Source organism: Oncorhynchus kisutch, linkage group LG7, assembly GCF_002021735.2.
Source record: "Oncorhynchus kisutch isolate 150728-3 linkage group LG7, Okis_V2, whole genome shotgun sequence".
Taxonomy (NCBI): Eukaryota; Metazoa; Chordata; class Actinopteri; order Salmoniformes; family Salmonidae; genus Oncorhynchus; species Oncorhynchus kisutch.
In genome coordinates this window covers 549447-565919 of record NC_034180.2, presented here as the reverse complement: position 1 = coordinate 565919, position 16473 = coordinate 549447, and the positions used below count along the sequence as shown (strand labels likewise).

At 41.5% G+C, this 16473-nt stretch overlaps 1 protein-coding gene across 3 annotated transcripts in view; it reads left to right on the top strand.

The window, feature by feature from the left end:
- Positions 1-9525, top strand: part of coro2aa (coronin 2Aa) — a 56929-nt gene extending 47404 nt beyond the window's left edge. For 2 of the 3 annotated variants that reach the window (XM_031828279.1, XM_031828280.1), the window contains exons 8-12: positions 305-401; positions 1435-1547; positions 4568-4658; positions 5471-5733; positions 5935-9525. In XM_031828279.1, coding sequence (XP_031684139.1) covers positions 305-401; positions 1435-1547; positions 4568-4658; positions 5471-5733; positions 5935-6066 — 696 coding nt within the window. In that variant the 3' untranslated portion in view covers positions 6067-9525. The remainder of the gene's footprint in view (positions 1-304; positions 402-1434; positions 1548-4567; positions 4659-5470; positions 5734-5934) is intronic. The other variant, XM_031828282.1, reaches the window with a different exon arrangement.
- The last annotated feature ends 6948 nt before the right edge of the window (positions 9526-16473 follow it).

Genomic DNA, 16473 nt, shown 5'->3' with positions numbered 1-16473 from the left:
TCCCATCTCTTTCTCTCTCCCTCATCTCTCTCTCTCCCCATCTCTTTCTCTCTCTCTCTCTCTCTCTCTCTCTCTCTCTCTCTCTCTCTCTCTCTCTCTCTCTCTCTCTCTCTCTCTCTCTCTCCCCATCTCTTTCTCTCTGTCTCTCTCTCTCTCCCTATCTCTTTCTTTCTGTCTCTCTCTCTCTCCCCATCTCCTTCTCTCTGTCTCTCTCTCTCTCCCCATCTCCTTCTCTCTGTCTCTCTCTCTCTCCCCATCTCTTTCTCTCTATGTCTCTCTCTCCATCTCTGTCTGTCTCTCTCAGGGTGATGGTAATATCCGGTACTATGAGATCAGCTCAGAGAAGCCCTACATGCACTTCCTCACAGAGTACCGCTCACACACTCCTCAGAAAGGAATGGGTAAGCACATGCGTGCGCACACACACACACACACACACACACTGTGTGCACCTTCAACCAAACCAGATGTGCAAATGACCCAGTTGATTTGACTAGCCAAAAAGGTGATTCCAAGGCTTTCAGTCATGTGTTATGATGACAATGACTTACGACATGAATAATACTACCATCAGCAGTAACAACAGAAGCACTAGGGTTCATAGTGGTGGAACAGCAGCACTAGTTACATTTGACATTTGATTCATTTAGAGAATGCTCTTATCCTCTGTCTCTGGAGTTGAACGACTTACTCACCGTTGAAATGGCTTGAATAGGACGCAAAGTCAAGTTGCAGTCCCTTGTTGGCAATACTTAGAATCAACAAACTCATCGGACATGGACAGTATCAAACAATGAAACCGTGATTGAGATGGGAGTGTTTGTCTGATGCTGACTAGACAGGCCACGTTGCGTGCGCGAGGGTTGCTAAATAAACGTACACATAGATGTTATTCAATCATTTCATCCAAACTGCTCGCGGCATCAACAAGCGTCTGCGTAGCCAGGCTCTACGTGGTTCTATTTGAGACGCTTGACGCACTACAAGTCCCGCCTCTCCCATCTACTCATTGCTTTTCACGAGCATACTAACCCACGTGGGGATTGAAAGATGAACGAGGAGGGGCTAATCAAAGAATACGAACTTGGTTTCCCCTTTTATTTGTGAATGAATTGTTGGAGTGGAGATGGGTCCACATTCTACAAAGATCCAGCTAAAAAGAGGGCCATATGCATTTCAGGTAAAATAATAACCCAAATGTTTATCTCGCAGGAAAAAATTGTTAGCAAAAGCAAGCTAGCTAAATGTCCATGAATGTTTCATGTGTGTTTCGACCTGTCCCCAAATGAATATTGGTTTTGGTATTTTAACCTGCGTGTCATGAACACGTCTGGTGGGGATAGACAACGAGCACACACGTGGGGCCGGTTTGGTCAAGGTGTCAGAAACAGGCAGTGCTACTAACTTCCTGTGTGTGTGTCCCTCCACCCTCAGGTATCATGCCAAAGAGAGGCCTGGACGTGAGCTCCTGTGAGGTGTTCAGGTTCTACAAACTGGTGACGATCAAGGCCCTCATCGAACCCCTCTCCATGATCGTACCTCGCAGGGTAAGAACCCCTGACACACCAACACAGGGGACCAGAACATCTAGGATAACAATCTACTGGACACTAGAACACAATGTAGTCACAATCTACTGAGCACTAGAACACAATGTAGTCACAATCTACTGAGCACTAGAGCACAATGTAGTCACAATCTACTGAGCACTAGAGCACAATGTAGTCACAATCTACTGAGCACTAGAGCACAATGTAGTCACAATCTACTAGGCACTAGAACACAATGTAGTCACAATCTACTGAGCACTAGAACACAATGTAGTGTCAATCTACTGAGCACTAGAACACAATGTAGTCACAATCTACTGAGCACTAGAGCACAATGTAGTCACAATCTACTGAGCACTAGAGCACAATGTAGTCACAATCTACTGAGCACTAGAACACAATGTAGTCACAATCCACTGAGCACTAGAGCACAATGTAGTCACAATCTACTGAGCACTAGAACACAATGTAGTCACAATCTACTGAGCACTAGAACACAATGTAGTCACAATCTACTGAGCACTAGAGCACAATGTAGTCACAATCTACTAGGCACTAGAACACAATGTAGTCACAATCTACTGAGCACTAGAACACAATGTAGTGTCAATCTACTGAGCACTAGAACACAATGTAGTCACAATCTACTGAGCACTAGAGCACAATGTAGTCACAATCTACTGAGCATTAGAGCACAATGTAGTCACAATCTACTGAGCACTAGAGCACAATGTAGTCACAATCTACTGAGCACTAGAACACAATGTAGTCACAATCTACTGAGCACTAGAGCACAATGTAGTCACAATCTACTGAGCACTAGAACACAATGTAGTCACAATCCACTGAGCACTAGAGCACAATGTAGTCACAATCTACTGAGCACTAGAACACAATGTAGTCACAATCTACTGAGCACTAGAACACAATGTAGTCACAATCTACTGAGCACTAGAGCACAATGTAGTCACAATCTACTAGGCACTAGAACACAATGTAGTCACAATCTACTGAGCACTAGAACACAATGTAGTGTCAATCTACTGAGCACTAGAACACAATGTAGTCACAATCTACTGAGCACTAGAGCACAATGTAGTCACAATCTACTGAGCATTAGAGCACAATGTAGTCACAATCTACTGAGCACTAGAGCACAATGTAGTCACAATCTACTGAGCACTAGAACAAAATGTAGTCACAATCTACTGAGCACTAGAACACAATGTAGTCACAATCTACTGAGCACTAGAACACAATGTAGGTACAATCTACTGAGCACTAGAACACAAATAGTAAATCTACTGAGCACTAGAACACAATATAGTCCATCTACTGAGCACTAGAACACAATATAGTCAATCTACTGAGCACTAGAACACAATGTAGTCACAATCTACTGAGCACTAGAACACAATGTAGGTACAATCTACTGAGCACTAGAACACAAATAGCCAATCTACTGAGCACTAGAACACAAATAGTAAATCTACTGAGCACTAGAACACAATATAGTCCATCTACTGAGCACTAGAACACAAATAGTAAATCTACTGAGCACTAGAACACAATATAGTCAATCTACTGAGCACTAGAACACAATATAGTCAATCTACTGAGCACTAGAACACAAATAGTCAATCTACTGAGCACTAGAACACAAATAGTAAATCTACTGAGCACTAGAACACAATATAGTCCATCTACTGAGCACTAGAACACAAATAGTCAATCTACTGAGCACTAGAACACAAATAGTAAATCTACTGAGCACTAGAACACAATATAGTCCATCTACTGAGCACTAGAACACAATATAGTCAATCTACTGAGCACTAGAACACAAATAGTAAATCTACTGAGCACTAGAACACAAATAGTAAATCTACTGAGCACTAGAACACAATATAGTCAATCTACTGAGCACTAGAACACAATGTAGTCACAATCTACTGAGCACTAGAACACAATGTAGGTACAATCTACTGAGCACTAGAACACAAATAGTCAATCTACTGAGCACTAGAACACAATGTAGTCACAATCTACTGAGCACTAGAACACAATGTAGTCACAATCTACTGAGCACTAGAGCACAAATAGTCAATCTACTGAGCACTAGAACACAATGTAGTCACAATCTACTGAGCACTAGAACACAAATAGTCAATCTACTGAGCACTAGAACACAATGTAGTCACAATCTACTGAGCACTAGAACACAATGTAGGTACAATCTACTGAGCACTAGAACACAAATAGTAAATCTACTGAGCACTAGAACACAATATAGTCCATCTACTGAGCACTAGAACACAATATAGTCAATCTAGTGAGCACTAGAACACAAATAGTAAATCTACTGAGCACTAGAACACAAATAGTAAATCTACTGAGCACTAGAACACAATATAGTCAATCTACTGAGCACTAGAACACAATGTAGTCACAATCTACTGAGCACTAGAACACAATGTAGGTACAATCTACTGAGCACTAGAACACAAATAGTCAATCTACTGAGCACTAGAACACAATGTAGTCACAATCTACTGAGCACTAGAACACAATGTAGTCACAATCTACTGAGCACTAGAACACAATGTAGGTACAATCTACTGAGCACTAGAACACAATGTAGGTACAATCTACTGAGCACTAGAACACAAATAGTCAATCTACTGAGCACTAGAACACAATGTAGGTACAATCTACTGAGCACTAGAACACAAATAGTCAATTTACTGAGCACTAGAACACAATGTAGTCACAATCTACTGAGCACTAGAACACAATATAGTCAATCTACTGAGCACTAGAACACAATATAGTCAATCTACTGAGCACTAGAACACAATGTAGTCACAATCTACTGAGCACTAGAACACAATGTAGTCATAATCTACTAAGCACTAGATCACAATATAGTCACAATCTACTGATCCAAATGCTTTATTGCAATGTAGTGAAAACATGACAAACTCGGTATCAACTGTGTGTATTTGCATCCCCTGTAGTCGGAGTCGTACCAGGATGACATCTACCCCATGACGGCGGCGAGCGAGGCCGCCATGTCGGCCGAGGAGTGGCTTAGCGGCATTGACAAAGGTCAGAGGTCACCACCACAGAGAGAGGGTGGTCGTGGGGAGGGTTATCGTATGCTGTTTCTCCATAGTTTAATAACATGAATTATGCAATGGGGAAACTGCAATAGAAAAGCACAAGTAGCTGACTACAATGCTGAATATTAGTTCTCTGTTTGAGATAACATAGATTCCATTTGCTGCCCCCTACAGTGAAAAGGTCAAAGGAGGATCAAGATGTCCCTTTAGCTGACCATGAAATCTGTTTACCTACAGTAGATGCAGACCTGGGTTCAAATATGATTTAAAATCTTTCAAAAATGTGGAGCATTTTCCTTTAGCCTGCCTGGAGTACCAGATGGGCGGGGTTTGCAGTTTTGATACTATTCTATTGGTTCCATTGCCCCTGGCAAACTCAATTTAGCCCAGTTGAAGTATTTCAAATAGTGTGTGAACCCATGTCTGCCTAAAAGCCTCAGCTGCATCCTATTTGCTCCTCTACGAGATGTGATATTCTCATTTGTCATGTGAATGGCCAGGAAGTTGCCACCATTCATACAATATATACTTCCCTGCAATGTCTTGTGCAAAGAAGACCCTGTAGGGTTTATATTCCATCGTCCTCTATCATGTCTTTGAACCTTGATTTGGTTATAAATTGTGTTCGTAATTCAAATGTTCTGATGTAAAAGAATAAATATATGTGTTGACCTTCAAAGAAATCTCGACAATGATAGAATTGTGTTGTGTTATCATCAACCAACCATATGTGAGACATTAAGAAGGTAATCATTACATTAACATCATGTTTGCTCTCTCACCTTCCACCTCCACTAGGCCCGGTGCTCCAGTCTCTGAAGCCTGGGAGTCGAGTACCGGACTCCTACCCGGAGCTGAGCTCCGGCCTGGGCAGTAAGGGGCTGGGCAACTCCCTGGGCTCTCGGAGGTCCCAGAGCCGACCAGGCCAACTGCAGCTGGCGTACATCCAGGACCAGCTTGGCAACAAGGAGTGCAGGAGTAAGACGTCTGTCAGCAACGGACAGGACCCCACGCTCTGCTCGCCTCCCAAAACAGAGAACGAGGTATGGGGCGGTTTCGATGTGAGTTACCCAGCTTGGCTGTATACCATTCTACCGTGGGTTTAGTCTATGGAGGCTGTACTGACTGTATCCTATCCCATCATGGGTAGGGTAGGAGTTTTTTAGGTGACTATATAGGGTCAGAAAATATGCTGGCCCTAGTCTTGCACTCACCAACATTCTTTCTCAATGTGTGTTCCGTGTGTGTGTGTTGGTGTGCAGCTGCGTCTGAAGTTCCACAAGCAGCAGGAGGAGATCCGGCGTCTGCGGGAGATGCTCAACCAGAGGGACGTACGCATCAAGCAGCTGGAGCTTGAGATCAACAACGTGAGGAATTCCCAGGACTCGCACTGAGAAGAGGCTCCTCTTGCCCCCTCCGTCGTACCAAGCCACCCTCACCTCTCCCTGGATTACTCTCTGACCACCCCCTCCCCCGCTCTCTCACCCTGGGGGTCTCACTGTAATTAACACCCCTCTAACCCCTCAACCCCCACCTTCCTTACCCGAAAGACAAGGGCCCTTCCCAGGGTCCTCGCTGTCTCATCGCAGAACACTATCTGTCTATGTGGATGGGTCAAAGCCTCACCAGGGCTTCTCATGTCCCCCATATATGTACATACACCGATAGACTCTCAGTCACTCCTCAATATGTATCATATTTTAATGCTACTGCATCAACATACATGTAAGCCGCTTGTCCCTCTCCCTGCTCCTCTCCCCAAAGTCCGTTTGCCTTTTTCCTTTTGTACACTTCAGAGCTATGCAAGTTTGATGTATTTTAGTTTTGTTTTTGTGGTAAAAACCAAACATGTTTATGCCCTTTTTATTTGAAAAAGAATGAAAATAAGATGTACGTGCCTGTCTTTAAAAGATGCTGTGGTTGTCTGCTGGTTATATTTGAATGTTGTCCGGATGGGAGCAGATGTCACACATGATTGTAAGATACACTGAATTGATTTCCTATGCTTTGTGATTTTGCATATTTAAACAACTGTACATGGATGGATGGATGCTGGTGGAGATGTCTGCGGTGGTGTCTACATCTAGAATGACAGAGTATATGTGTGGGTGAGAGAGAGACAGGGGGAAAGAGACGTGCGTAATTTTGTATATATTGAGTCAATTTGGCTCTTTTCCATTTAAAGGTAGACTCAGCGATATGACGTCGATGCAGAAAGTAAACATAGTGGGTCAATTTCCACAACAAGGGCGTTGAAGCGCGAGGCAAAACTTCTCCGCTTTATTTTGTCCCGTTACCGTTGTGTGAACAAGCGTGAAGCGAACCCGTGCACATGCGCAGATACAGTCTGTGACTGTGTGAGAACGAAGTCTTGCATCTCACTCGTCACAATATCTGCGGTGCTGCTCGTGGCAACGTCATTTCACTGAGTCCAACTTTAATGAAGCTGCGTTTTGTTTTAATGACTGGTAAACTGGTGAAAGATCAATCAACTGAAAGAACAATCGTTTCCCAGCAGCTTTTAAATACACCATTTATTTTTCCCGAAAGCAGCCCAGGGAATCTCACTTGTCGTTTTTAAAATAGCATTTATTTATTCTGTTTTTTTAATTTGTTGACAACAACAAAAAAGGTAGTATGGAATGATGACCAATTACAGAGGCATGTTTTCACACCAGTGGCCACAGCCATGCTTCAGACACACCATTGAGTACATCTAACACTATCAGATAACACACACACCACATCATGTAGGGAGTGGGTTGGTAGGGCACACAAAGTTTTACTGTTTGGTGCTGGTCCATCTGTTTTCATTGTTCCGAAGCCACTGTGTAAAAGTAGGAATGATTGTTTTAAAAAAGGGATTGAATGAACCTCGAAAAGCCATTGTGGAATATATGACTTAACAGGGAACTTGATAACTGTGTTGTTAATTTGTAAGTGCTGACCCAAGTGATTGGGTTGTCTCTTGAAAACGACAGAGGAAACTGTAAAAGGGAATATATGTGTTTGGAGCAGGCTCATTTGTTCAGGATAACACTAAGCCTTTGTTTTTTATATGATGTCCATTTCTTTTGTGATGCACTACAGAGGAGGCTGGTTGGAGGATCTGTAGGAGGACATGCTCATTTTAATGGCTGGAATAGAATGAATGTAACAGAGTCAAACATGTGTTTGATATCATTCCATTTATTCCATTCCAGCCATCACAATGAGCCCATCCTCCTATAGCTCCTCCCGCCAGCCTCCTCTGCAAGTACTTACTTGGTGGTTCATAATATTTTGAAATGGAAATACTATGACAAGAAATGGGATTGGAACTGCTCTGTAATTGTGCATCATAATATGTTAGTTAGACAATCAGAGACCCACTGCCCCTGTCCAAAGAAAAGCAAGAGGCCAACGTTTGACTGTATTTAAATCTCAACATTTTACACAAGCACGGATCACATACGCCAAAATATAATTGTGAGCTATTCAACACTTGTGAGGAGGCATCTAGAGAAGACATCCCCTATTCCCATAGAGAACCGTGGTCAAAGAGCAGCATGAGGGCAAGCCAACCATTGTCACCGCTAGTATAGATTTATTAATAAAACATTAACATGTAACTGCATAAGCTTGGATAATATTGCACTAAGTGGGCCAGGGCACCTGCAATGGGTTTGGTTTTAGCCTTATTTGTCGGCTCATAAATGCTATTGTATGTAGGCCAATGTAGCTCAGTCAGAGTATTGCCATTTGAAGGGTAATATTTCTAAATGGTACTTGACTGAATGGAGTCACTACTTAGCTAATGGCACCTTAGGGAAGACAGTCTCAGAAACAATCCGAAAGCGACTGTTATTGTAATCCAGATGGTCATTGTGGAGTGCATGTAGTCTATCTTGTCTAGCTAGCTTGGCATGTGTACTTTAGCAATAAGTCTCTCGGTCTTTTGTAGACCTTTTGCATTTACTGCCAACTACAATGGCTAGATATCTGGCAATCACATCCCTGTACTACTACTTTGGTGCTTGGGCCTCTTTAAGCATTGTAGACTTCACCGACTGCTGTATCCCATTTCTCTTCAGAAAAGATACGGTCAAGACCAAATCACAAAGTCCATTCCAGGGACTTGATGGCATTTTAAATCCCCAAACTGTGTGTGTGTCCCATTTACATTTTTACAGAAGCAATATTTTAGCAGTAGAAAGAGCAGTAGTTCGAGGGACATACACTACGATCACTAGCATTATCTTGCTCATTGGAAACAAGGACATCTGTATAAATAAGTTGAAAATGGAGGGTTTCTGCTGGGCAATATCATGACTGAGCCTTACTGTGCCTAAGAATCAAGCTGCAATTTTAGTTTTCTTTTGTATAGGTATTATGATGTCTTTCAGAACGAATATTATTATTAGTGTTCACACAACTCACAAATACAGTGAACAATTTATGAAATGATTCTAATTTTGTTCCTGTTATGTTTAATATTGTTTTTATATATATCAAGAACTACATCAGGTGTAGAGAATTAAAAAAATAGGTGAAAACATTACTTTGGATCATTTACGTCTTTTTTCAAGTCTTTTGATACACATTTGAAGTCCCGCCCAGTTGACTACTTCAAAATTGTGAAAGTCCTCAATGGCACTTCCCACGCTAAAACAGGCTTTTGTGCACTAGTCCTCCATCTATCTCTATGGTTCAGGTGCATTATGACAAAGAGGAAGAGGGAGATCCAACTACCGGAAAATCTGATTCCCTCCAGCAGGTGGCATTTTTTGTTGTTGTTTAGCACACCAAGGAGTTTTTGTATGGAGGTCAATGAGAAAGTGTCACATTTTGTCAATAAAACAATGAATGGCTTATTTGCTATGTTTGTTTTAAAATAAGTTTTCGTAATGCTTAGGTGGTTGCACATGTACTGATATAAGTAAGACACGTGACATCCCGGCTACTTTATATCGGTGTTGTCTCGAGATGGCTATGCACATTCATGGCATGAGGCTAGTAGCATAGCATCTTTCTCCATTGAATACAGGTGGTTGACGTCAACATATTGAGATGTATCTACCAATCCAAAGAAAGGATAGGCGGGAGCTAGACACCCCACCGGGAGCTAGACACCCCAGCTTTGTGGACGAAGACTCCCATTGTTAGGGCGGACAGAAAACTATCTTATCCATACTCTTTAAAAAACAATTGTCCCCCTTTTTCTCCCCAATTGGTAGTTACAGTCAGAGGCGAAGGCCGAGAGCTGTGCATCCTCCGAAACGCTTCTTGATGCAATGCCCACTTAACCCGGAAGCCAGCCACACCAATGTGTCGGACGAAGCACTGTACACCTGGTGACCCGTGTCAGCGTGCTCTGCACCTGGCCCACCACAGGAGTCGCTAGTGCGCGATGGGACAAGGACATCCCTCCCGGCCAAACCCTCCCCTAACCCGGGCGACGCCGGGCCAATTGTGTGCCGCCCCATGGGTCTCCTGGTCGCGGCCGGCTGGGACAGAGCCTGGACTCGAACCCAGAATCTCTAGTAGCACAGCTAGCGATGCAGTGCCTTAGACCACTGCGCCACTCGGGAAGCACCCTGTGTATCCATAGTCTTTTATGAGGAAGGGGAGGGCCTTGCATTCAGGAAGTTGTGGGGACAAACCATAGAGATTAATAGGGGACACATTATTTGATTTGATTTATTAGGGTCCCCATTAGCTAACGCCAATGGTGACATCTAGTCTTACCTGGGTCCGGCACATAACGAAAAATACATTACAGACAAAATACTTTACAATTTACATACATTAACATGCAGTGTGCTTGTGTGTGTGTGTGTGTGTGTGTGTGTGTACATACATGTTAGTACATACACACAACGAGCAGGTTACATGGGGAGAGGTGTTGTGCCATGAGGTGTTGCTTTATTTGTTTTTTTAAACCAGGTTTTTTGTTAACTTGCTCTATATAAGATGGAACGGGGTTCCATGCACTCAAGGCTGTGTATAATACTGTACGTTTTCTTGAATTTGTTCTGGACCTGGGGACTGTGAAAAGACCCCTGGTGGCATGTCTGGTGGGGTAAGTGTGTGTGTCAGTTGACTATGCAAACAATTTGGAATTTACAACACATGAATGTTTCTTATAAAAACAAGAAGTGAAGCAGTAAGTATTTCCTTAACTCTTAACCAAGAGAGACTGGCATGCATAGTATTAATATTAGCCCTCTGATTACAATGAAGAGTAAGACATGCCACTCTGTTCTGGGCCAGCTGCAGCTTAACGAGGAATTTCTTTGCAGCACTTGACCATATGACTGGACAATATTCAAGATAAGACTAAATTAGAGCCTGCAGGACTTGCTTTGTGAAATGTGTTGTCCAAACAGCAGAGCATCTCTTTATTACAGACAGACCTCTCCCCATCTTTGCAACCATTGAATCTATATGTTTTGTTCATGACAGTTCACAATCTAAGGTAACGCCAAGTAATATAGTCTCAACTTGTTCAACAGCCACACCATTCATTCCCAGATTCAGCGGAGGTTTAGAATGTAGGGAATGATTTGTACCAAATATAATGCTCTTAGTTTTAGAGATGTTCAGGACTAGTCTATTACTGGCCACCCATTCCAAAACAGACTGCAACTCTTTGTAAGGGTTGCAGTTACTTCAGTAGCTGTGGTTGCTGATGTGCATAGGGTTGAATCATCAGCATACATGGACACATATGGTTTGTTTAATGCCAGTAGCAGGTCATTGGTAAAAATAGAAAGAGTAGAGGGCCTAGAGAGCTGTCCTGCGGTACACCACACTTTACATGTTTGACATTAGAGATGTTCCCATTAAAGAAAACCCATATCCATATTGCCATATCATGGATTCAGAGCTGAGGTTGAAAAGTCATAACACATACCGTACCAAGTTTGGACACACCTACTCATTCCAGGGTTTTTCTTTATTTTCTACATTGTGGAATAATAGTGAAGACATCAAAACTATGAAATAACACAAATGTAATCATGTAGTAACCAAAAAGGTGTTAAAACCTCTCTAGGGTATGTGGGACGCTAGCGTCCCATTTGGCCAACATCCACTGAGATTGCAGAGTGCCAAATTCAAATACAGAAATACTCATTATAAAAATTCAGAAAACAAAACATATTTTACATAGGTTTAAAGATTAACTTCTTGTGAATCCAACCACGGTGTCAGATATAAAAAATGCTTTACGGCGAAAGCATACCTTACGATTATTTGAGAACATAGCCCAGTTGACAAATGATTACAAACAGTAACCAGCCAAGCAGAAGTGTTACAAAACTCAGAAATAGAGATAAAATGAATCCATTACCTTTGATGATCTTCATATGGTTGCACTCAGAAAACATTAATTTACTCAATAAATGTTCCTTTTGTTCGATAAAGTCTCTTTATATCCAAAAACCTCATTTTTGTTCACGCGTTTTCTTCAGTAATCCACAGGCTCAAACGCAGTCAAAACAGGCAGACAAAAAAAAATTGTATTCGTAAAGTTCATAGAAACATGTCAAACGATGTTCATATTCAATCCTCAGGTTGTTTTTAGCCTAAATTATCTATAATATTTCAACCGGACAATAACGTTGTCAATATAAAAGGTAAACAAGAAATGCACTCTCTCGGGATTGCGCATGAAAAAGCTCTGTGACACGTCAGGGTCCACTCATTAAGACTGGTCTTACTCCCTCATTTATACGAACACAAGCCTGAAACAATTTCTAAAGACTGTTGACATCTAGTTGAAGGCATAGGAACTGCAAATTGAATCCTAAGTCAATGGATACTGTAATGGCATTGAATAGAAAACTACAAAACAAAAACAAAAAAACTTCCTGAATGGATTTGTCTCAGGTTTTCGCCTACCAAATCAGTTCTGTTATACTCACAGACACTATTTGAACAGTTTTGGAAACGCTAGAGTGTTTTCTATCCGGATCTACCAGTTACTGTATATGCATATCATATCTTCTGGGCCCGAGTAGCAGGCCGTTTAATTTGGGCATGCTTTTAATCGAAAATTCCGAATGCTGCCCCCTACCCTAGTGAAGTTAAACAAATCAAAATATTTTGGGGTGGTTACTAAATTATTCCATATGTGTTATTTCATAGATTTGATGTCTTCAATATTATTCTACAAGTTAGAAAATAGTAAAAATCAAGAAAAACCCTTAAATGAGTAGGTGTGTCCAAACTTTTGACTTGTAATGTACGTTTTCAAAATACAGGTTATGGTCAATAATATCAAAGGCTGTACTGAAATCTAACAGTACAGCTCCCACAATCTTCTTATAATCACTTTCTTTCAACCAATCATCAGTCATTTGTGTCAGTGCAGTACATGTTGAATGCCCTTCTCTATAAGCATGCTGAAAGTCTGTTGTTAATTTGTTTATAGAGAAATAGCATTGTATTTGGTGTAACACAATATTTTCCAACAGTTTGGTAAGAGCTTGCAGCTAGCTGATTGGTCTGCTGTTAGAACCAGTAAAGGCCGCTTTACCACTCTTGGGTTGCGGAATGACTTTGGCTTCCCTCCAGGCCTGAGGACAAAGACTTTCCTCTAGGCTCAGATTAAATATATGACAGATAGGAGTGGCTACAGAGTCAGCTACCATCCTCAGTAGCCTGTCTAAGTTGTCAATGCCAGGAGGTTTGTCATTATTGATCGATAACAATAATATTTCCACCTCTCCCACACTAACTTTACAAAATTCTAACTTGCAATGCTTTTCTTTCTTTCATTTTTGTTATTTTTTATGCATTAGTACGATGGCTCATGGTTCGTTGTCGGCATTTCCATCTTAAGTTTGCCCACTTTGCCAATAAAGTAATCATTAAAATAATTGGCAACATAATCATTTCTGCCCATAATTTAATTTAAAGTACTCCAAAGTTTTTTTTCCATCATTCTTTATATCATTAATCCTGGATTCATAATACAGTTTCTTCTTCTTTTGTTGAGTTGAGTCACATAATTTCTCCATTTGCAGTAAGTCAGCCAGTCAGATGTGCAGCCTGACTTATTAGCCACTCCTTTTGCACCATCTCTTTCAACCATACAGTTGTTTAATTCCTCATCAAACAATGGAGCCTTAACAGTTCTAACAGTCAGTTTCTTAACAGGTGCATGTTTATCAATAATTGGAAGAAGCAATTTCATAAATGCATCAAGTGCAGCGTCTGGATGCTCCTTATTAATCACATTAGACCAACAAATATTTTGAACATCATCCACATAAGAGTCACAGCAAAGTCTGTAGACTATTTTAAGCCCAGCTTTTGGAACTTTGGCTTTCCTGGATATAGTCACAATATTGTGATCACTGCATCCAATGGGCACGGATACAGCTTTACAACAAAGTTCTACAGTGTTAGTACAAATGTGATCAATACATGTGGATGATCTTGTTCCTGTAGTGTTTGTAAACACCCTGGTAGGTTGATTAATAACCTGAACCAGATTACAGGCACTGGTTAAAATGAGAAACTTCCTCTTGAGCAGACAGCTTGATGAAACCAGTCAATATTCAGGTTGAGAAAGTAGATCTGTTTACATCACATATTGTACACTATCAAGCATTTCACACATATTATTTAGATACTGACTGTTAGCACTTGGTGGCCTATAGCAACACCCCAAAAGAAAAGACTTTAGATGTGCCAAGTGAACCTGCAACCACAACACTTCAATAACACTTGACATAAGATCTTCTCTAAGCATTACAGGGATATGGCTCTGAATATATATATAGCAACACCTCCCCCATAAGCATTCCTGTCTCTTCTATAGATGTTATATCCTTGCATTGCTACTGTTGTATCATAAAATTGATTATCTAATAAATGGCTAATATGAATGTTATCTGATGTTATTGATTTCATTAACCTTATTTCTAAGGCTATATATATTAGTACGGGATATTTTCAGCCCTTTCCTGGGTAGTGTTACATTTGGATATGTTACACCCATTTTCCTAACCAGGGAGAAGTCTGGTTGATAGTGGTCTGGGGTCTAACTAAAATGAAATAACCCCAGGTGTGTTCTCATTCTCAACCCCAGGAGTGTTCTCATGCTGCCTTGGCAGCAGCTAATGGGGATCCATAATAAATACAAATACAAATTCCCTATTCAAATAATCTTAGTTTAACCTGACCCGTTATCAGACACACGGAAAGAAAATGCACACAGCTAAATTTCTCATTTCAGAAATTATATTAAGTATGGAAAAGCAACACCTCTCTCAGCAAATAGACATATTCATAAATCGTATAAGATATTCAATTGCGGGTAAACATAAACCAGTCAGTATGGCACCAAGTCAACCAATAGATTAAAACCATATCACTGTCATTCACCATACATGTAAAAACATACACATTCAATAACAGTCAAAACGGTTGCAACCTTTAAAAAACGGATACCCCTTAACTATCAGAGCTCTGTAATGTAATTACTTTTACTACGTTGCAGGCCTGTGCTTCGTGTTTGTGTGTGTGGCTTCTGGAGCGGGAGTCCCAATGCAGGCGAGAGCGGTCCGTATTCAGTGCAGTGGTGAGAAACAGAGGGATCGCTTTTCTAATTAGCCAGATGATGTTTCTTCACGAGACTCAGAGGAAACCCTAGTATTTCCTGGAATCTAGTGTCACTATCTGAGCTCATCCTAAACTACTTTGACACATGGTACTCACTATACAAATGTCTCTGACCCACGGCTATTGTCATTTGTTCCCTTCACTTCCCCTACTATCCCTCTGATTGGCTAAGGCAGCAACAGGGATTACCTCTGGGTTACAGATATGACCCGTTTCAACATGGACATTGAGGGTGTCCACCATTTTAAAGTAGCCAACTGGGTAGGGTTTCCTATTAGTTGGGAGCAATCAGCCAATGCAGAATAAGAAAATGTAATACTTTAAAATGGAGATAGCCTCAATGGCGCTGACCATGCTGTCACAGACACTATAATGGCACAGATACAAAGATGCGTCCTCTATCAAACCCTCTCCTCTTTTCCCTATTTCAGAATTTCTTCATATCAAATGAATGCAGAGAACAGTTTGAAGTGTGAATGGGCATCTAACCCTGTGGAAAGGCTGGTCCCCCTGGAGCACAAGGTTGTAGGTTCATATAAACTCAGCAAAAAAAGAAATGTCCTCTTACTGTCAACTGCGTTTATTTTCAGCAAACTTAACATGTGTAAATATTTGTATGAACACAACAAGATTCAACAACTGAGACATAAGTTGAACAAGTTCCACAGACATGTGACTAACAGAAATTGAATAATGTCTCCCTGAACAAAGGGGGGGTCAAAATCAAAAGTAAGAGTTAGTATCTGGTGTGGCCACCAGCTGCATTAAGTACTAAAGTGCATCTCCTCCTCATGAACGGCACCAGATTTGCCAGTTCTTGCTGTGAGATGTTACCCTACTCTTCCACCAAGGCACCTGTAAGTTCCCGGACATTTCTGGGGGGAATGGCCCTAGCCCTCACCCTCCGATCCAACAGGTCCCAGACAGGCTTAATGGGATTGAGATCCGGGCTCTTCGCTGGCCATGGCAGAACACTGACATTCCTATCTCGCAGGAAATCACACACAGAACGAGCAGTATGGCTAGTGGCATTGTCATGCTGGAGGGTCATGTCAGGAGGAGCCTGCAGGAAGGGTACCACATGAGGGAGGAGGATGTCTTCCCTGTAACGCACAGCGTTGAGAAGATTGCCTGCAATGACAACAAGCTCAGTCCATTGATGCTGTGACACACCACCCCAGACCATA